The 21,956-nt window shown below is 38.4% G+C and overlaps 1 protein-coding gene across 1 annotated transcript in view; it reads left to right on the forward strand.

Moving 5' to 3' along the window:
- Positions 1 to 21,956, forward strand: part of GUCY2F (guanylate cyclase 2F, retinal) — a 94,468-nt gene that overhangs the window by 48,727 nt on the left and 23,785 nt on the right. Inside the window, 4 exon segments of the mRNA XM_044234701.1 lie at positions 13,931 to 14,107; positions 16,340 to 16,494; positions 20,393 to 20,475; positions 21,692 to 21,838. Of these exon segments, the coding sequence (XP_044090636.1) occupies positions 13,931 to 14,107; positions 16,340 to 16,494; positions 20,393 to 20,475; positions 21,692 to 21,838 (562 nt within the window).

A 21,956-nucleotide genomic window follows, 5' to 3' on the forward strand; every position in this document is an offset into this window, starting at 1 on the left:
GGCTCCCATTATTCTCATAACATCTTTTTACATGTCTCCTTACTGACTCACATGGCCATGTCAGGTGCAGATAGCAACTCAGCTCTAGGGACAAGGCCAGAGTTTTCGAGAATTTATCATGTGAAAGGCCCCAATTCCTTTCTAGTACTTTTATAAAGCAGGAGATAGAACTCACTGGGCCATCACTGTGTGTCCAACACTGCCTTGACCACTTATGTGCCTTCATGATGCTAAAATGTTGGGACTGGATACTAGGAGCCAGACTGGAAAGCAGATCTTGGTAAGCCAGCTATAGAAAGGAGCCCTGCACAGTGAGATGGATGTTGTTGAAAGGCAAACAGTTGGGGTCAGAAGGCCAAAGGACTGATAATTTTCAACATCCCTTTAGGGCCTTAATTTCTGCAAAAGTGTATGTAAGAAAATCAGGTTGTATCTCCCAGGCTCATGCTCTTCACCACCATCTACAACTGTCGGGCATATTTCCTGTGCCACCTAATACCTCGGTTATTTTGCTTTTTGCCATGTAATCTCTAATCATCTTTTTTTTTCCATTCCACTTTGGCCACCCACTGCTATTATTATACCCTGGGCTCTGTCATCATCTCTAATTGCTACTGAAAATGCTTTGCCTCCAAAATTATAGATTCAGACATCATACTCTGACTGTATCCTCCTTTTGTTTCACCTGTGCCTATATTTTACATCAGGTCTTCCTGCCTACTGACCTCTGCTTTCTTCCAACCCACAAACTCTTCTTTTGTCTTCTTTTGTGTTAATTTTAGATTCCATAAGCCATCATTTGAACACATTCTTATTTCTCACTTTCTAGTCAAATATATCTGCAAAATTCAGATTTTGGACAATCTTAACTCTTGACTTTCTCTGTGCCTGCATTCGAATAGCTAAGTATTGTGGCAGAAAATCATGTAATAAGGTATATTGTTTTCACTATAAATTCATGTTTTTCATCTTAAAATGTTCTTTGCCACTGTCTTTTAAGTCCATTATACTTTGTTAGTTTGCTTTCTACAACTCATACTTCAGAGTTTTTTCCATGCTCCTTCAACCTCCAATGTTCTTTTCCTCTATTTTAACTATTACCATCCTGCTCCAAACCACCATCAACTTCCACTAGAGCTAATGCAATTATCTTTTTTTTTATAAATATGAGTAATTTTCTAAAAAGCCATTTTAGGCTCACAACAAAATTGAATAGGGAGTACAGAGTCCCCATATGCCCGCTGCCCAAACTACACACATGGCCTCCCCCACTATCAACATCCTGAACCAGAGTGGTACATTCGTCATAACTGATGCACACCTTGATAAAACTTGATACATCATTATCACCCGAAGTCCATAGTTTACATTAGGGCTCACTCTTGGTGTTGTATTTTCTGTGGGCTTTGACACATGTATAATGACATGTATCTACCATAATAGTAACATGCAGAATAGTTTCAATGCCCTTAAAATCCTCTGTGCTCCACTTATTCATACCTCCCTCTCCCTAATTCCTGGCAACCGCTGGTAATTGTCTTTTAAGTACTCTCTCCATATCTACTTTTATCACTCTCAAATCTTTTCTCCATTTTGCAAAGTGGTCTTTTCAAAATAGAATCTGATCTTGTCAGTTTTCTACTTAAATTTCTTTAAATAGATTTCTATTACTCTTTTCTTTGTATGATTATTTTAAATTACAGGTTCAATTTCTGGAAGAGATAGTGGACTATTCAAACATTTTATTTCCTTTTGTACCACTTCTGGTAAGTTATGGCTTAAAAGAAAATTGTCCATTTCATATATGCTGTGAAACTGACTGGCACAAAGATGTACCTAATATGCTCATGCAATCTTCTAAGTAGCCTTGGGCTCTATTGTGATGCCCCCTTTTCATTCTTGATATTGATAATTCGTGTTTTCTCCCTCTTGATCAGTTTTGCTAGAGGACTATTGATTTTTAAAATCTTTCCCAAAGATCAATTTTTGGTTTTGCTGATTTTTCTCTAGTGTATGTGTACTTTCTATTTCATTGATTTATATTGCTATTTCCTTCATTCTACTTTCTGTGGTTTTTTAAAAGATTTTTAAATTTATTCATTTGAGAGAGACAGAGAGCAAACAAAGCATGAGCAGGGGGGAGGGGCAGAAGGAGAGAGAGAGGCAGACTCCCACTGAGCAGGGTGCCCCACATATGGGGCTCCATCCCAGGACCCCAGGATCATGATCTGAGCTGAAGGCAGACTCTTAACTTACTGAGCCACCCAGGCACCCCTACTTTCTATGTATACAATTTGTTGCTCTTTCTAATTCTTAAAACTGGAAACCTTTCTTATGTTCTAATATAGTCACTTCAAGCTAGAAAATTCCTTCTAAATACTACTTCAGCTATATCCTGGAACTCTTTCTTTTCTTTTTAAAAACTTTTTATTATGGAAAATAGCAAACATATATGAAAGAAGCAGAATAATACAACCAAACTCCATATGCCCATCATCCAGATTAAAAAATTACCAACATTCTACCATTATTATTACATCTCTAACTTGGTTATTATTGCTATTGTTATTATTTTGCATTTTGAAGTACTATTATATACATTGAAATGCCTATATTATAGATCTATGATTTTGATAAAAGGATATGCCCATATGGTCTAGATGGTTATTGTGATATGAAATGGGGATCAGCAAACTATGACCCATGCGCCAAATCTGTCCATGGCCTGTTTTTTTTTTTTTTTAAAGATTTTATTTATTTATTTGACAGAAAGAGAGAGATCACAAGTAGGCAGAGAGGTAGGCAGAGAGAGAGGGGGAAGCAGGTTCCCCACTGAGCAGAGAGCCCGATGTGGGCCTCCATCCCAGTAGCCTGGGATCATGACTTGAGCAAAGGCAGAAGCCCAACCCACTGAGCCACCCAGGAGCCCCTGGCCTGGTTTTCACAGCCTGGGAGCTAAAATTGTTTTTTCATTTTTAAATGACTATAAAAACAACATCAACAACAACAACAACAACAAAACAAAAAAAAAACTGGAAAAAAGGGGGAAAACAAAGCCTATGCAACAGAAATAGTATATGATCTCCAAAAAATAAAATATTTTTATATGTACCTTTATAGAAAATGAATGCTGATCCCTAATATGAAACATTTCTTTCTCTCCAGAAAGTTTCTCTCTGTTCGTCAGTAAATTTGTGTCCTAACCCCTCCCCCCCACAAAGAGGGAACCACTGTTCCAGGGTATTTCCTATTGTACATTAATTTTGCTTCTTCTGTAACCTCATAGAAGTGGTATCATACAGCATCCCAAATGATATTAATCCATGTTATTGTGTGTGTATAAATAGCTTGTTCTTTTCATTGATGAGTAGTATTCAATTGTATGAATACAGCAGAATTTAATTATGTATTTTCCTGTTGACAGGCATTTGGGCTGATTCCAATTTTATCTATTGTGAATAAAGCTGTTAGGAATATGCTTTTTACATGTCTCTCTTTTTTAAACAAGTCTTTTTATGGACACATATTTTAATTGGAATTTCCATGTTAAAGTTAGTATACATTTAGGTTTATAAGATGCTATCAAACCTTTTCCCATTTTAATTTCCTGCATGCAAGTTATGAGAGTTTCCTTTGCTCTACATCATCAGCAATATTTGATACTCTCAGTATTTATAGTTTTACCCATTCTAGTGGGTTTATACAGGTATCTCTTTGGTTTTTAAAGAAAAAATTTTTTATTGAGTAATTTCTGTGCTCAAGATGGGGCTTGAACTCATGACCCTGAGATCAAGAGTTGCATGCTTTACCAACTAAGCCAGCCAGACACCCCTCATTTGTTTTTAAAAATTTTTCTTTTTCTTTTGTTAATTTTTTTTTTAATTTTTAGAGAGGAAGAGAGAGCACGCACCAGCAGGAGTAGGGGTAGAGGAGCAGAGGAAGAGGGAGAGAGAGAATCCCAACAGGGCTCCACGCTCAGTGCAGAGCCCAACACAGGGCTAGATCTCTGGACCATGAAATCATGACCTGAGCCGAAATCAAGACTTGGACACTTACTTAACCAACTGAGCCACCAAGGCACCCCTTACATTTTTATTTTTAATTGTGATAAAAACATAACAAAATTTACCATTTCTAAGTATACAATTCAGTAGTGCTAAGTATATTAACATTGTTTTGCAACACATTGTCAGAACATTTTAGTATTGCAAAATTGAAATTCCATATCCATTAAACAACTCCCCTTACCCACCCCACTCTAACTCCTTGTAACTGCCATTCTGTTATCTGGTTCTGTGAATTTGACTGCTTTAGCTATCTCATATGAGTAGAATCATACAGCCTTTGTCTTTTTTTGTGACTGGCTTATTTCACATAGTTATCATTGTGTTTTTAAAATAGATTTTTTTATTCAGGTTTAATTAGATGTTCTATTTAATGAATTTTGACAATTGCATGCATCTCTGTAGCCACTCCCCAAAACAAATACAGAATATGTCCATCATCCTAGAAATTTCCGTTACCCTTCTCTGTCAAAGCCTGTAGTCCAGAGGCAACTACTGTTCTGATTTCTATCACCATAAATTAGTATTTTTTTCTGTTCTTAGATTTCACATAAATAAAATAATGCAATATGTATTCCTATGTGCCTGGCTTTTCTCTAGCACCATAGTACTGTTTCAGATTAATTCATGTTTTTGAATGTAACAGTAGTTCATTTTTTAAAATAGCTGAGTAGTAGTTCATTTTATAAATATATCAAAGTTTGTTTATCATTCTCCTGCTGATGAGCATTTGGCCAGTTTCTAGTGTTTTGATGTAATGTATAAGGCACCTATAATCTTTTTAACTGTGAAAAAACACAAAATTAGCATTTTAACTTTTTTTTTTAAACAAAGAATCAACTTTAATTTCAGGAGTAGAATTTAGTGATTCATCACTTACATACAACACCCAGTGCTCATCCCAAATGCCCCCTTAACTCTTTAAATATACAGTTCAATCCTGTTACATATAATCACATTGTTGGAAGCAGACCTCCAGAACTTTTTTTATCTTGGAAATCTGAAACTCTGTATCCAGTAAGCAACAACTCTCTTTTTCCCCTTCCTCCAATTTCTGCTAACACCATTTTACTTTCTGTTTCTATGAACGTGACTACTCTAGACACCTTATGTAATTGGAATCATACAGCATTGGTGTTTTTGTGACAGGCTTATTTCATGTAGCATGTCTTCAAGGTTCATCTGACACATGTGGTAATGTGTCACTGGATTTCCCTCCTTCTTAGGGCTGATTAATATTCTGTTGTATGCTATTCACTCATTCTTGAGTTGGTTGCTTCTCCTTCTTGGCTATTGTGAATAGTGCTCCTATGAATATGAGTTTGCAAATACCTCTCTGAGACTCTGTTTTCAATTCACCCGGGTATATACCCAGAAGTGGGATTACTATATCATATGGTATCTCTATTTTTAATTTTTTGAGGAATCTTCATATAATTTTCAACAATGGTTGCATCACTTAATTACAATCCTATCAACAGTACACAGGCTTTTAATTTCTTTATATCTTTGCTAGCACTTATTATTTTCAGGTTCTTTTAAAAAATTATTGATAGTTGCCACCCTAGTGGTGTGGCATGATGTCTCACTCTGGTTTTGACTTGCATTTCTCTGATAATTAGTGATGTTGAGTATCTTTTAATAGACAACTATACATTCTTTACGTATTCTTATGAGCATATATTTTCATTTCTCTTGGGTAAATACTCAAAGAGCGGACTAACTGAAAGGTGCCTGGCTGGCTTAGTTGGTAGAGCATGCAACTCTTGATTTCAGGATTGTGAGCTCAAACCCCACATTGGGTGTAGAGTTCAGTTAAGAAAATAAAATCTTTAAAAAAAAAAAAAGGATAGACTAAGTGAGTCATAGAGCAGATGCAAGTGTAACTTTATATTAAACATCCAACCAGCTCTTCTAATTTGTTATAACATTTTACATTACTATCAGAAATATATGGATGTTCCATTTGTTCTAATTTCTCAGCAATATATATCTTTTTGATATTTGCCTTTCTGGTGTGTATAAAATGGTATTTTATTGTGGTTTCAATTAATATTTTCTTGATGGATAAAGTTGTTGAGCACCTTTTCATATGTCTCTAATTTATCTGTGTATCTTCTTTTGTGAATTGCCCATTCAAATTTTTGCCATTTAATAAAAAATTGTGGGGGTTTTTTGTCTTTTAATTTTTGAATTGTAGACATTCTTCATGTATCCTGGATATAAACCTTTGGTCAGATCCATGTTTTATAATATTTTTCCTCAGTCAGTGGCTTATTTTCTTAGCGGTATCTGTTGATTATTTTATTTTATTTTAATTACCCAGAAATACTTGCTTATTCCAAGATTCTAGATTTAGGATGATGACTCATCTTGAATTAGTATTTGTGTATGGACTGAGAGAGTGATCAAGGTTCATTGTTTTTCCATAGAGATATCCAGTATTCCTACAATAACTGCTTTAAAAAAGCTTTCCTTTTTCCATTGAGTTAGCTTTTCAATTTGGCAAGAATTCACTGACTATATGTGTGTAGGTATATTTTTTGGACTCTACTCAGTTTCACTAACTCATTAATGTACTGTACTGCTGATATCACACTGCTTAATTATCATAGCTCTAGCGTAAATCTTAAAGTCAAGCAGTGTAAACACCTCCAATTTGTTCTTTTTCAAGATTGTTTTGGATAAAAACATTTATTTTAAATTTCAGTAAGTTCTAGAATCAGCTACTTTTACTTAAACAAGGCTTTGGGAACTTTTTATACAAATTGTATGAATTTGTAAACCAACTTAGTGACAATGGACATCTTAACAATATTGAATTTTTCTCATCAGTGTTGTGATGCTCCCATACTATATTGAGTAGAGCTGGTGAAGAAAGACATCCTTGCCTTGCTCTTGGCTCAATAGGAAAATGATTTAATGTTTTACTATTGAGTTTCATGTTACCTGAAGGGTTTTTCATACATGTTCTTATTTATGATTTTCTGTGAAAATTTTTTTAATCATGAGACTATTCATTTTATTCCTGATCTTTTTTCTCTCTGTTGTTCAGCTTAGTGTATTTTTTATTGATCTTTCCTCAAGTTCATTGATTTTTCTGTCATTTCCTAAGCCAATCTAGTGAATTTTATATTTGCTAGCTATAGAATTTCCATTTTTTTCCAATTTATTTATTTTCAGAAAAACAGTATTCATTATTTTTTCACCACACCCAGTGCTCCATGCAAGCTGTGCCCTCTATAATACCCACCACCTGGTACCCCAACCTCCCACCCCCCCGCCACTGCAAACCCCTCAGATTGTTTTTCAGAGTCCATAGTCTCTCATGGTTCATCTCCCCTTCCAATTTACCCAAAAGCACATACCCTCCCCAATGTCCATAACCCTACCCCCCTTCTCCCAACCCCCCTCTCCCCAGCAACCCACAGTTTGTTTCGTGAGATTAAGAGTCACATATGGTTTGTCTCCCTCCCTATCCCATCTTGTTTATAGAATTTCCATTTGATTCATATTTATAGCTTCTGTTTCTTTGCTGATATTTCCTATCTATATATTCATTTTGTATACATTGTCTTTTACATCCTCAAATATATTTGGAATATCTGCTTTAAAGTTCTTTTCTGTTGGTTACAGCATCTATATCATCTCAGGGTTGATTTCTACAGACTGCTTTTATTTTTTTGAGTATAGGTCACATTTCCCTGTTTCTTTGCATATCTAAGGCTTTTTGGTTAAAAATTGCTGAATGTTATGAATGATGTATTTTAGAAATTCTGGATTCCATTAGATTGCTCTGAAGAATGATTTTTGTTTGTTTGTTTTTGCAGGCAGTTATCTTGGCTAGACTTAATTTTTAACTTCTCCCATGTGGTATATAGTAACTAAAATCTCTGGTCCATGCTTTCAGGTATAGTTGTTGCCTTTTTATGAGGTCCCTGGGACCTTCCCCATGCATACAAAGATTAACATTCAGCCAAGCATTTGGGCAGATTAAAAAAAAATTAATTGAAGTATAGTTGACCTACAATATTATATTAATTTCAGGTGTACAACCTAGGAATTCACAATTACGTATTTTAGGAGATGCTCACCATGATAAATGTAGGTTTGAGCAAATTTTATATGTATATTTTGGGATTGAACTTGCTCTATAGCTTATTACTTTCCAGGAATTCTTCCCTAACTTTCTAGCTATTCTTTTGGTTTCAGACTTTGCCTTCTGACATCTCAAACCTGCCAGGATGCACTTTCTGCCTTCAAGTCATGTGCAGTTTGGGGAATACAGTTTCACAAAACAACAACAACAAGAACAAAACAAAAAAACACAAATTTTACCTATTTTAGTGTGTTTTCAGGTTTACCTTTACCTCCATTTGTGGGTTTGGTCACTCTCCACTGCCTTCATGGTTCAAAAAATATTGGCCCATATTTTATGGAGGTTTTGGTCTTTGGATTATTTAAAAGCATATTCCATTGTCTTCTGTCTCCTTTGTTTCTGCTTTTTCAAACACCTAGTAATTTTTTAAAAAAAATTATTTACTTGACAGAAAGATAGAGGGCACTTGCAGGCAGAGTGGCAGGCAAAGGAAGAGAGAGAAGCAGGCTCCCCACCAAGCAAGGAGCCCGATGCGGGACTTGATCCCAGGACCCTGGGATCATGACCCGAGCCGAAGGCAGCTGCTTATTCGACTGAGCCACCCAGGCATCCCTAATTTTTTTTTATTATATGGTAGACATTTCATATAAAGACACTATAGAGACTCCAGGCATTATGTTCTACCAATGAGGGTTTTCTCTTTTCATCTGTTACGTGGGTAGGGTAAAGAAGTAAACACATTCATCTAACCAGGAACTGAGCTGAATTGTAGTTTTAATTAGACTCAGTGCACCTCTAGTTTTGTTATGTTTCCGAAGCATATCCCTCTGAAAGCCTGCAGGGTTCTGTATTCTCCACTTTTAAAGATTGGTATGTCCAGACTGTGCTTCAGAGCCTTTGATCCTTATTCTTTGGCCTCTATCTACCCTTACCCCATGATGCTTCCAAATTTGGCAAATATTTTGAGGAAAAGTCCAGCCATGTGTTTGTGGCAGGCCTTATTCTTATAGTAAGACTTTGTGTTCTGAATATTGGGAGACTAAAGGAGATTTCAGCTCACTTTATAGGAGCTTCTTAGTCTTCCTTAGTTTCCACACTCAGACTATATACTGGACTGGGGGATCCAGCTAACATTTAGGTCTCCTGAAGTTTATTAATTGTCATGCCAGTACTCCACAATTGCTGAAATTGTGCTGATTTTCTCTTTTTCCCAGCAAAGCCCTTCTGCTAGGCCAAACCTGCTTGTGCCAAGGATTAGCAAATATCCTAAGGGAAGAAAATGGCTGGCAATAATCTGTTTATCTCAGATGGCCTCCTGCCTCTCTTAATTTCAGGATTTTTTTGTTTTTGTTCCTTTTTTTTTGCTTATACATATCCTTGTTGTCTTTTAAAATATAGTTTTGCAATTTATCTGGGTTTTTAATATTGTGGTATCAGGAATGGTAGTCTGCCATGACTTACTATATCCTCCATAGTATAGAAGTGCCTCTAATTGCCATTAATATCAAGAAAAATCTGCTTAAAATGGTCTTAGAGCCTTTATGGTCTGGCTCTGCCCTGCCTCTTCAGCCTTATCTCATACCACAATAATTCCCTTACCCTCTCTGCATCAGACGTACTGGATTTTTTTCTGTCTTTGGACTGTGATATACTCCCAGCACAGAGCCTTTTCACATGCTCTTCCAGTCTCTGGAATACTTTTCTCTTCCTTCTTTGCCTGGTTAATTCCACTTATCTTTTAACTCCCAGCTCAATTGTCACTTCCCAGGAAACTTCCTCAACTTTTCTGATTGGTCAAAGCCCCAATTATACATACTTACATTATGTGCCTCTCCTTTACAGGGCTTGTCATAGTTGCAAGTTTACATTTCTTATTTTATTTGATTTTATTTGACACATAAAGAGAGAGACAGAGAGAGCAAGAGAGAGAGAGAGTGCGCGCACAAGCAGGGGGAGCAGCAGTTAGAGGGAGAGGGAGAAGCAGGTTCTCCATGAAGCAAAGAGCCTGATATGGGACTGAATTCCCTGGGATCATGACCTGAGCCAAAGGCAGACGCTTAAACTACTGAGCCACCAAGGCACCCCACAAGTTTACATTTCTTTGTGTAATTATTTAAATTAAGAAGTTAAGGACCATATACTATTTTGTTCACCATTTGTCTTGTCAACCCTTACCTCAGGACCTAACATATAGTAAGATATTCAATACATGTTTGTTAAATTAATGAAGTATTACTGGCAAGAAACATAACATCAGAAATCTTTCACTAGTACCTGGTTAATATGTTCTATATGACCATTGACCTCTGGGTGGTAAAAAGTGAATAGATTGCTGGGTGTGGTACATAAACAGTGAATTTTGGAACACTGAAAAAAATAAAATTAAATTAAATTTTAAAAAAGAGTGAATAGATTGATACAAGGGTAGGAGGTCTTGAACAATAGCTCTCTACAACAAAACAAAACAAAATGAAATAGGAAAAGACATAACAGCCAGTTAGTCCATGGAGGTAGAAAATCTTATTGCCAAAATAGGTAGCAATGGCTGATATAGCAATGGCAGGCACTGGTATGGAGAATTAAATTTTGATAAGTGTCCATACCTGCCACTAGGATGGTATTGCAGCTGTAGTGCAAGTAGGAATTATTCTGATGTTACAGTATCCCAGAAACATTGTCAAGCAGTTGAAGACCTCTTTAAGATCACTTAAGCTAATGTTTGATTCAGGAGCATGTTCCTCTGATGATTGTACGCTTAAAGGTTTCATGTCAGATATAGTACTAACAAACATCTTGGGAGACAGGACAGTTTAACTCTTGAACATTTGAAGATGACTATTTTATTGAAGGGGTGAAGTACATGCCCACCCAGTAAATGTTCAGATGACTGTCTTACTAAAAAGGGTATATTCCAAACATTCTCTGCTTCCTGGCATTGTCCAAAATATCAGTAGCACATGACTGAATGTATGTATCTACCTGGTATGGGGTCTTCTGTATTGGTTGTAGCTGAGAACATATAACTGTAAAGATCTAGGGAAAACCTGGGCCTGAACTTTTTACATGCTAGGGCCACTAGTGTAAAGCTAGATTCTGTAATGGATATTTATGTCTCAAATATTTAATGTCTCAAACACAGCAGAAGTTTAATTTTCATCCAAATAACAGTACAAGGTAGGTGTTCTTTGTTAGCAGGTGACTTCTTTCCAATATAGGGATTCAGGGACCCAGGATATAACCATTTTATGGCTCTCCCCTCTCCTAGGACCCTGTCATCATCTGCATTCCTCTATACAAGTGAAAAATAACATGAAAGGCATATATTTACTTCTTAAAAGCCTTAACGTAGAAAGAGCATGTATTACTTCCTCTTACATTTCCCTGCTTAAAAGTCAGTCCTATGGCTATACTTAGGTCCAAGGGAAGCTGCAAAATGTGGACTAGTTGTTTTCCTAATAAGAAGGGAAATAGATTTGTGTTGAGCAGTTAACAGACATAACTTTGTATTCTGTCTTCCAAAAGAAGTTTAGAACCCAATAGTTTTTGATGCTTGTTTCCTAAGAGATGGCACAATAAAACCTTCATAATAAGTGCCCACTTTGTTATGTGTGGGCTGAATTTACATGTCCTCCTTAGCTGGTTAAGCTGCCGTGGACTAAGTGACTTGTAATGGGTGTCAGGCTTTTATGCTTAAAAGGCAGCTTTAACGGTCAATAGCTGCCATTCGCATCAGGGATAATTTAAACCTCAGCTTGGATCACCCTGTTGGAGGAGTAAGTTCATATTCTAAGCCAGTGTACTCCATCTCAGTTCATGTTCCATTATGCTCTCAATGCTCAAAATAGAATAATATGTGATTTAACCCTTTCCCTTATTTCCCACATGAAAAAAATATATAAAATTTGTGTATATATATGTGTGCATGTGTGTGTCTATATATATGTATGTCAGAGTAAATATATTTATAGGTTAAGTTTCTATAATTAATAATTTATTACTGGCCAAATTCATCAGAGACTCTTCTCTCTTCATCTTTATCTTACTTCTCTGGTATTTATAACATTTTCAGTGATTACTGTCCTAAAAGAGTTCATATTCAAAGGGGGAGTGATAGACAAACTGACAGCTGTAATTTTGAACTACATTTCATTTTGTTTAACTCTGTATCTCTAGCATGCAGTCCAGTTCCATGGACATTGTGGGTACATACTAAATGCTTCTTGCATTAGTGAAAAAATTAATGATGCAAGGGAAAATGGAGTCAAAACTGTAGATGTTTCTTCTGAAACAAATTTTGAAGATTTTGGCCTGATGTTTATGTAAGCTATTTATTTTAATAGATAAATATTCACAAATAGACAATCTATTCCACCTTTCATTGTATTAAACTTCTTTAGTTCTCCTGGCTCATCCAAGCTCCATTTCAGAGTCCCCCCAAAATCACTTAATATGCCAACAGAGATATCTCTCTAAAATCTCCCCTTTTGACCATTGCATTAATTTCTATCACTGCCTATGATATTGTGATTTATAGTAATATATATATGTACATATATATATATATATATACAATACATATACACTCTGCGGATGACCAATGATTTAATCAATCACCTCTATGTAATGAGGCCTTCATAAAAACTTCAAAGGAGAGAGTTTGGAGAGCTTCTAGGTTGGTGAACATGTAGAGATTTGGGGAGAGTGGCATACGTTTAGAGAGGTCATGGAAGCTCCACACCTTTCCCCAATTTCTTGTCCTATGCATCTCTTCCATCTAACTGTTCCTGAATTATATCCTTTTATAATAAACTGGTAATCTAGTAAGTAAATGTTTCTATGAATTTTGTGAGTCACTCTAGCAAATTAATTGAACCCAAGGTGAGGGTCATTAGAACCTTCAGTCTATGGCTGGTTTGTAAAAGCCCAGGGGACTTCAGACTGTGTCTGGCGTGTGTATGGGGGAGCAGTCTTGTAGGACTGAACCCTTAACCTGTGGAATCTGATGCTATCTCCAAGTAGATAGTGTTAGAATTGATTTGAATTATAGGACATCCAGCTCGTGTAGGAGAATTGCTTGCTTGTGTGGGGAACCCCTTCCCCCAACAGACACAGTGGAATTGGTGAGTAGAAATTTTATCGCCATACCAAAACAGCACAAACACAGGCTTAAAACAACACCCATTTATTATCTCACTGTTCTGTAGATCAGAAGTCTAAGTGGGATCAGCTGGGTGTTCCACTTAGTGTCACATAAGGATAAAGTCAAGGTGTCAGTCGCTCTGGGCTCTTATTTGGAGTCTCTGGGGGGAAGTCACTTCTAGGGTCAGTCAGGTTATCAGCAGAATTTAGTTTTGTAGATCTGTAGGACTGAAGACCTCATTTCCTTGCTGGCTGTTATCTGAGAGCTGTTTTCAGCTACTAGAGGCTGCCTACAGTCCTTGGTTTCTAGCCTTCTTCCTCCAGCTTCAAAGCCAACAACGGAGTGTTGAGTCCTTACACTTTGAATCTCTCTGACTTCTTCTCCTCCCTCCTCTTCTGATTTGAAAAGTTCATATAATCAGATTAAGCCTATCTGAATTATCTCCCTTTTGCCATAAAACATAATAATCACAGGATTAACATTAGAGATTGGAGATCATGGGGACCAAAATTCAGCTTTTCACAGTAAGCAGTCATAGGAAGGATTAAGAGGAGGGTATGTGCCCTAAACTTTGGTCCCCAATTGTGACAGGACAGTTGTGACTTTCCTCTCTGCCTCTGTTTCCAGATGAAGGACCTGCATCATGAAAATATTAACCCTTTATTGGGCTTCTTCTATGATTCAGGGATATTTGCCATTGTGACAGAATTCTCTTCCAGAAGGAGCCTAGAAGCTATATTGACAAATCAGGATGTGAAACTTGACTGGATATTTAAATCATCACTTCTGCTGGATCTTTTCAAGGTTAATAAAAAGATTGAGAAAATCTTGGATTTTCCCTATAGATTAGAATTTAAAAGTTTTTGGGGGTATTTAATTATACTTGGATCATTGTGATGATCTCATTCTTCCAAGTTCCTTCCTAGGGTCTGCCCCCTAGCCCTTCTCATAGTCCCTTTGTCCATATCTGTTATAAGGTACGGATATAGAAGGGACTTACTTGCCCCACTCCTTTCTCCCAGTTTGAGGGCCAGATTTGTCCTTACTTTCTGTTGCCATTGAGCACTCTTCCCCTTAAGCAACCTTTCCTTCCATTCCATTTCTCTGCTTTTTGGATGTGGAAAAGTATTCATTCCCAGATCTTTTGACGCTGCTTAGCCTCATCTCCTGGTGGTTCTAAGAGATGGCTCAGTCTAGAACTAAGGGATAGGTCTTTGCACACCATAGGTATAACTATGGAACTCAGCATGACCAGAAAGCCAGAAGACCATAGGCTCTATTAGGAAGAACTTTCATTCTCTGAGGCAAGGACTACTGAAAGTCAAAGGGGTTCATGGATGGGTCTATGGATAGGCTTTGGTGGAGTCCATGAACTCCTGGGAATAATATGCAAATTGTGTCCATGTGCATCTTTATGGGGTTGAACTGGTTAATCAATGACTTGCTGAGCTTCTTGCATATTGACCATAGTCTTAACCTTTATACTATGGCCTAACCCTTTTCAAGGTAGCTTTATAGACATTATCTCATTCCAATTCTCCATAAAATAAGTACGATTAGCCTCCTTTTACAGAGGCTCAGAGAAGCTAAATGAGGTACATTTTGTTTTATAGTGTCTGCCATACATAGTAAGTGCTCAATAAATATTTATTAGCCAACTATTAAGTGGCAGAGCTGATATTAGAATCCAAATCTCCTGATTTCAATTCTAGTACTCTTTCCACTCATTCTATCAGCAAGGTCCCATGACTTAAGGGAGAAGGCTCTAAATGACAGTCCTCTCAGGACTATGATGAATGAAACCCAAGCATTAGACAACCCTCAGGGGAAATCTCACCCTCTGCAGACTAGGCTTGGGAGTACTGGCAACTTCAGACTTTCTGAGGGCACAAGATGTAAAGCATACAAATACAAAGGGGTGTCAGGCCACAAAATAGAGCCAGATACTTAAAAGGGCTCAGCATAAACAGTTCTGAGATGATTGCACTAGAACATGAGTTGTATTTATATGTGAATGAGTAAACCCATCTGAAAAGAGTCCCTATAGATCACATTTGAATGTCATCTAAAGCAAGCTGCAGAGATCAGCAGTATTCAGCTTTCCTCTTTTCAATTACCTATTTTTAATTACAGAAGTAATGTATTAAATTAAATTTAAAAATCAAATAATATAAATATATAAAGGAAAAATATTAATATTTACTCAACCCTCTTTCACATCCTCCCCCACAGTTAACCATTGCTGACAATTTGGTGATTAACCTAGCAATTCATTTCATGTATATTTACATACATTATAGATTTTGTTTTTTAAAATACATACTGTTACGTAGTTACGCACCTTTTCATTTTTCACTTACTTTATGGCTTAGACATGACTCCCTGATAGTACATACAGATCTATTTTATTATTTTTAACTGCTGCAGAATATTGCATAGTTCATATGCAACACAATTTGGACAGACCCTTCTTGACAGATATTTATTGTATTTTAATTATATAATATTGTTAAGCATAGTTGCCTTGAGCATTCTTGTGTATGTCTCCTTGTGCAGATGTACAAGCATTTCTTTAGAGAAGAAGCACAATCCCTAGGTCACAGGGTATGAATGCTTTCAATTTTGATATCTACTGCCAAACTGCCCACCAAAAAGGACGTACCAATTTCCATTTCTTCCAACAGTGAATGAAAGTCGAACTAGATCTTTTGGGGAGAAAAGCAGAATCTTCCAGTTCTTGGAAATTACATATGTATGGATCCATCTTATGTTTGAAATGTTAATAAATCTCCCAATAGCATACCATTCTCTAGACATACAAGATAGGATTCTTCATCAAAAGCATAAAATCTTAGAGCTGGAAGGGGCCCGGAAATATTTCTTGTTGTTACAGTTTTGCTTTGCCTGCATATAAGAAAAAAAGGGGGCTGAATTCTGGCCCATAATAGCTCATGCCACTAACAAGCTCAGAAATTGGCCTTAAAAGCACAAAATAGTTAAAAGAAGTTACTAAATAAATCCTGTTTGTATCTGCAGGGCATGAAGTACTTACACCATGGAGAGTTTGCTCATGGGAGGTTGAAATCTTGGAACTGTGTGGTAGATAGGTGTTTTGTACTAAAAGTGACAGATTATGGTTTTAATGACATCTTGGAAACTCTAAGTCTCCCAAGAGGAACCATCTGCGGAAGGTAAGCAATGTATTATTATACTCTTCTGAAGCACTCAAGGTAACTCCAAAATTCAAATGAGAGTATGCACTGAATTAAAGCCTCAGGCTGATTCAACTCCCCACTTTTGTTGAAAATTCAGCCTCATTTTCAAGCCAAAGGAATTGAATGAAGTCTGCAGGCTATAATCTCAGCACAGCCTAGCCTTCAGAACAAAGCCAGTGCAATAATGTTGAGTTCCCGCTGTGGCAGGATTAGGTTGTATTGTTTGGAGACCCCAGGAGTCTCTGGAGGAACTTGCTGAGCGATAGGCACACAGTAGGTGCTCAATAAATACCTGTCAGATTGAATGGAAGGTAATTTGGTAGCTGGACCCGCACAAAGCACATTCTGGAATGGGTTGTCACTAGAGCCTACCCTTACTGTCTCTGTCAAAGAGAAAGAAGTGAGGAGGAGGGGGTCCCCAGCAAGTAAATACTCTATGGGTTGCCTGGGATGGCTTCAGACAGAACTGTGGCCTTCTACTTAGATAAGTAGGCATGCCCATACTGTGCATTTGGTGTTTTCGGTCTTATATTTAGCGCCCTAGTGGCTGCATCAAACAATGCCTGTAGAGGTCATAACAGATCAAAGAAGTGGGAGAAATCTGCGATGAGGAATTGGGAATGGGTGAGTGAGAAATAGGAAGGAATGAGCTGACGGAAGAGAGGAAGTAAGAAAGAGTAAGGAGAGAGAATGAATAGAATTAAAACAGTCTGAGGGGTTTGAAGTGGCGGGGGGGTGGGAGGTCGGGGTACCAGGTGGTGGGTATTATAGAGGGCACGGCTTGCATGGAGCACTGGGTGTGGTGAAAAAATAATGAATACTGTTTTTCTGAAAATAAATAAATTGGAAAAAAAGAATTAAATACATAGAGAAGTTTGGGCATTAAAAATTTTAACTAGCAATGCAAGGGTGGAGAAGAGAGAGGGACATAAAAACAGAGAAACAGGCAACCCAGAAAAAGAGAAAGAGGGACAGATGAAAATTACAATGTATATTTTTTAAAAGAATATTTGGCAGTGTTAGTTTTAAAACTGCTGACGTAAGAGAAACAAACACTGAAAAATACAGAGAGACATATGGGTAGATGCAGACAAGAGAGTCCAGTTATCAGTGGTGGTATCTTTGTGCTTTATAGAACTTGCAGAATATTGAACGTTAAGGAGGCATCTAGTCCAACTCTTTCATTTTACAGATGAGATAAAATGAGGCTCACGATTTGCCCAAGTCCTACAGCTACTTAGCAGCAGTTCCAGGAATTCGAATCAGGTCTTTTGAAAACTGGCCCCTACATGCATCTAAATTACAACTTCTGTGGACCTGTGCTTGTTGCCAACTTAGTCTTATGGTTATTGTTTGGCTAATTCCAATTTGAAAGGTTGGAGTAGTTGCCTGGTATTGATGCTAGGATGTCGGGGACAGTAGCTGCAGATTGGCAAGTACTTAGCTTCCTGTCAAGATGAGTCATCTCTAAATGCTAAAACACAATGCCCATCTTCCCGGAGTTCCACTTAATTCACAGGCTGGCAACTTGCAAACTTAAGAAACTCTGGTCTTAGAGTGGGGAAAGGATGTGTGTGTGTGTGTGTGTGTGTGTGTGTGTGTGTGTGTGTACCCTGTCTCTTGCTCTGTCTCTCCTTCTTACTGTGTCATTTCACTCTTCAAATTGCAATGGCAGTCTGGATGCTCAATCCATTCTTCACACACAGCAGCCAGAGTGAGTTTTCTCAACCGCAAATCTGATCGTGCTAGAGCTGTGCCAAAATTCACTGAATAGCTTCCCATTGCTCTTAGGATAAAGTTCAAATTTCCTTACATGGCTTATGAGCCCTGTGTGGTTTGGGCCTTGTGGACCTCTCCTGTTTAATCACTCCTCCTCCATCTCTGGGCTCTAGCAGTGCTGAACTCCTTCCAGTTGTTTATTTACCCCAGGCTCTCTCTTACTCTCAGACCTTTACATGTGCTTTGCCCATCCCTTGGGACACTCTTCCTTTCCCACTCTGTTATAAACTCCTCTTAGTCTGGCTAGATTCTATTCCTTCAGAGCTAAACTTAAATACCACTGATTCAACAAGAGACTTTCCGTGACCCCCTATGCTCAGCAAAGTTTCCCTCTTTATGATCCTTAGGGCTTTGAACTTTGTTGTAATTCCATACTTTGTTGGTATTACAAGTTTAATTAACTGTCTTCTCTCCCAACTCAACTTATAAGCTCTGCAAAGGCAAGAAACAGGCTTGCCTCCCTCAGTGCCTTTCACCATACCTGGCAGAATAAATGTTTGGTGACTCGGCAGATGGATGTACTAAAATGAAATAAGGAAACTTGCTGCTCCCTCCTTAGATGACAGGGGTAATATAATCTTATAATTGCAAATCATCTGACTCAATGCCCATTTTACAGATGGGGAAGTGGAGGTTCTGTAAGGTGAGCCACTTAGTGACCAAGCTAAGATTTTGAACTTTTGTCTCTTGACTTTGAGTTTTTTTTCTTTTGCGCTTCACCACACTGGCTCTCCACAGTTGATTTTTTATCACCACAGCAAGGCTTAGAGTCGGTAGTGGCATCGGTGGATGCAAAGCAAGCCAAAGTAATTTTTCTAGTTTCCCTGAGAGTTCAAGTCTAATGGTAGGTAGTGGATCTTACTTGAGAGTGGAGATGGGGAAATGGGGGTGGGTCCTAAGTGTATTCATTACTGTCCACTTTCAATTACGTAAGTATGGTGCAAATAAAGTCTCATTTTGGCCATTAACAACATACATGTAAGTGCTCTTTGAAAACACTGTTTGGTAATGATTGTATTTAATCACCCAGCTTTTTACTGGAGAGTTCTGTCCTCTTTTCCCTTTTTATGCTTTTAAATGTGTAGGAGAGAGGATAGCAGAAGAAACAGCTGCATTTTTCTTGCTCTGAGATAACCCTCCTGCCCTCCCCTCCAAACCGTATCAGGACGGTATTCCGAAAATCCCACAGTCAGAAATGCATTCCTTTGACCAAAGTAACTTTCAGTCTCTTTGGTTTTTCTTTGCAAATATTAAGTCCTACTAGGCAAGAAGGCAAAAAGACAAAACCACTCTAGTGAGTATATCAGACACTTCCATGGGGGCAGGAGAGTGGGGGTGGTGGTGGTGTGTGACAAAGACTGGGGATACCTGGGGGACAAAGACAAAAGATGAGTATGTGATTGGGGGTAAGGCTAGAAATCCCTGTTCTACCATTTTGATCAGGATTGGCTCAACTTTGGAATTTCCAAGGTGAATTTTCTTTCCTGGGTTTCACTAACACACCAGAATAATCTCTGAACTTTCCATCCTCCTTCCTGCTTCACAGGAGCTTGACCCCGGGTTCCCTTCCCAATACCTAAGCTAACAAGATGAAAAGTTAGCTAGCACTTTCCTCCCACCACCCCGTCCTCAGCAGACACTGTTCTTCAGCCTTCCTTTCTGGACTTCAACCCCTTGTTTACTCCAAAACTTTCCCCTCCAAGGAGCACATTGAGTCCATCCCCAGCCCTGTCACTAACTTCTTCATTATAGCCTTCCTGTGTATCTTGTTCCCTGTCCTCCTGCTGCCACCCCCACCCCTATTCAGGCACCTTTCACCTCGCCTCTGGCTCCTACTGTAATGACTTCTGAGCTGGTCTCCCTGACTTCAGCCTCTCTCCTTCAATCCAGCTTGTGCAGGTTGCCAGATTAATCTTCGGAACACAGCTTTCATCAAATCTCTCTCCAGCTCCCGAACCCCTACTGCCTTTTGTATTCACTCCAAATGCCTTCATTTGGCTCTCAGGGCCTCTCACCTTCTGCCCTCATTCTTCTAGCCACCGTCCCTCCCCCACTTCATCAACCCCATTTCTCATTTCTCATTATTCCTTAACAGAGCCCTTCTCTTCAGCCAAGCTAATCTGCTTACCACCACCCCCATCTGCAATTTGCTCCTTTCTACTTCTTGTTCTTTTGCACGTACTGTTCTTTCTCCCTGCAAAGCCCTAACCCTCTCAGCTCTAGGAAACTGCATCCTTGACTTTTTTAAAAAGCTCCTTTAAGATCTAACTTTTTCAGGAAGCCTTCCTGGATTAATTTGATCAGCTCAGTTTTTTCTCTCTCCTTTTTTTTTTTTTTTTAGTTTGAGCCTCATGGAATTGTCAATATCAACCATTTTTACCCACAGAAAATGGCAATTTTGTATGATTCCATGTAAAATTTTTGACTACTGCATTTATATTACAAATGTGTTTTATTTATTTATTTATTTAAAAGAAAGAAGGGGAGAGAAAAAGAGACATGAGTGGGGAGAGGGGCAGAGAGAGAGGGAGAGAATCTCAAGCAGACTCTTTGCAGCGCATGGAGTCTGACAGTGGTAGAGGATGGGGAGCTCTATCTCATGACACTGAGATCACAACCTGAGCTGAAACCAAGAATCAGATACTCAACTGACTGAGCCAACCAGGTGTCCCAGTGTGTATTTCTTTATACATTAACATAAGTAGGTAGTCCTGCCACATATTGCAGTTAGGGGATCACATGTCTATTCTGCCCATTACTCTGTGAACCGTATAAGGGCAGGGGCAAGGTCTAATTCAACTCTGGCACCATTCCTGCACCTAGCATAGTACCCAGTATGTACTATACCCTCAATAAATATTTGTAGAACTGACTTGAAGGACTTGTTGCATCTTTTTTCTCTGTGAGGTATAGAGGAGGCCTGGAGATTCTCAAATCCTCTTAGAGAAGACCTGAAGAAAGCAACTTGTGAATCCCTAAGCCCTAGCACAATCAAATTACCAGACACATATAGATCTCAACAAATAGCAAATCCATGGCAACCAGAGTGTCTATGTACTTGCCTTTCCCTGGAAGCCTGCCAATTGCTACTTGCAGGCTCAAGAGAACAAGAAAGCAAGTGCCAGATAGTTTTTCTACTTCAAGCTTCTCTGCCCTGCACCTCCGCTCTGTCCGCCTGCATGGTTCTGGAGTGGGGAGAGTAGTATGCTTTCTCTGTGCACAATTTCTTAGATTCATAGATTTGGACCCCGGGGTGGGGTGGACTAGCATGCTAGTCAGTCTGATAAAAATATAAAGCAGTCAATGAAACAGCACCATTGGAACCCTTGAGGGCTTTGCAAAGGCTGTCAGTTAATCCTCCCTGCATTCTTAAAACAATGCTTTCATTTCAAAGTTGCTATGGACAGCCCCGAACTGTTGAGAACCCCAAAGGGCAGCACGTTAGGTTCTTTTGCAGGAGATGTCTATAGCTTTGCCATCATCATGCAAGAAGTGCTGGTTCGGGGCACCCCATTCTGCATGATGGATCTGCCTGTCAAAGGTAAGCAGGAGGCAAGAAAAGGCCACCAAGAGCTTGCCATGACCCAGATCATCAGCCTAACCCAGGCTGTTGTAGTTTGCCAGAAGAGTGAACACAAATATGTGTTTTTGCTAACTGC

This window comes from Neovison vison, chromosome X, assembly GCF_020171115.1.
Source record: "Neovison vison isolate M4711 chromosome X, ASM_NN_V1, whole genome shotgun sequence".
NCBI classification, from domain to species: Eukaryota; Metazoa; Chordata; class Mammalia; order Carnivora; family Mustelidae; genus Neogale; species Neogale vison.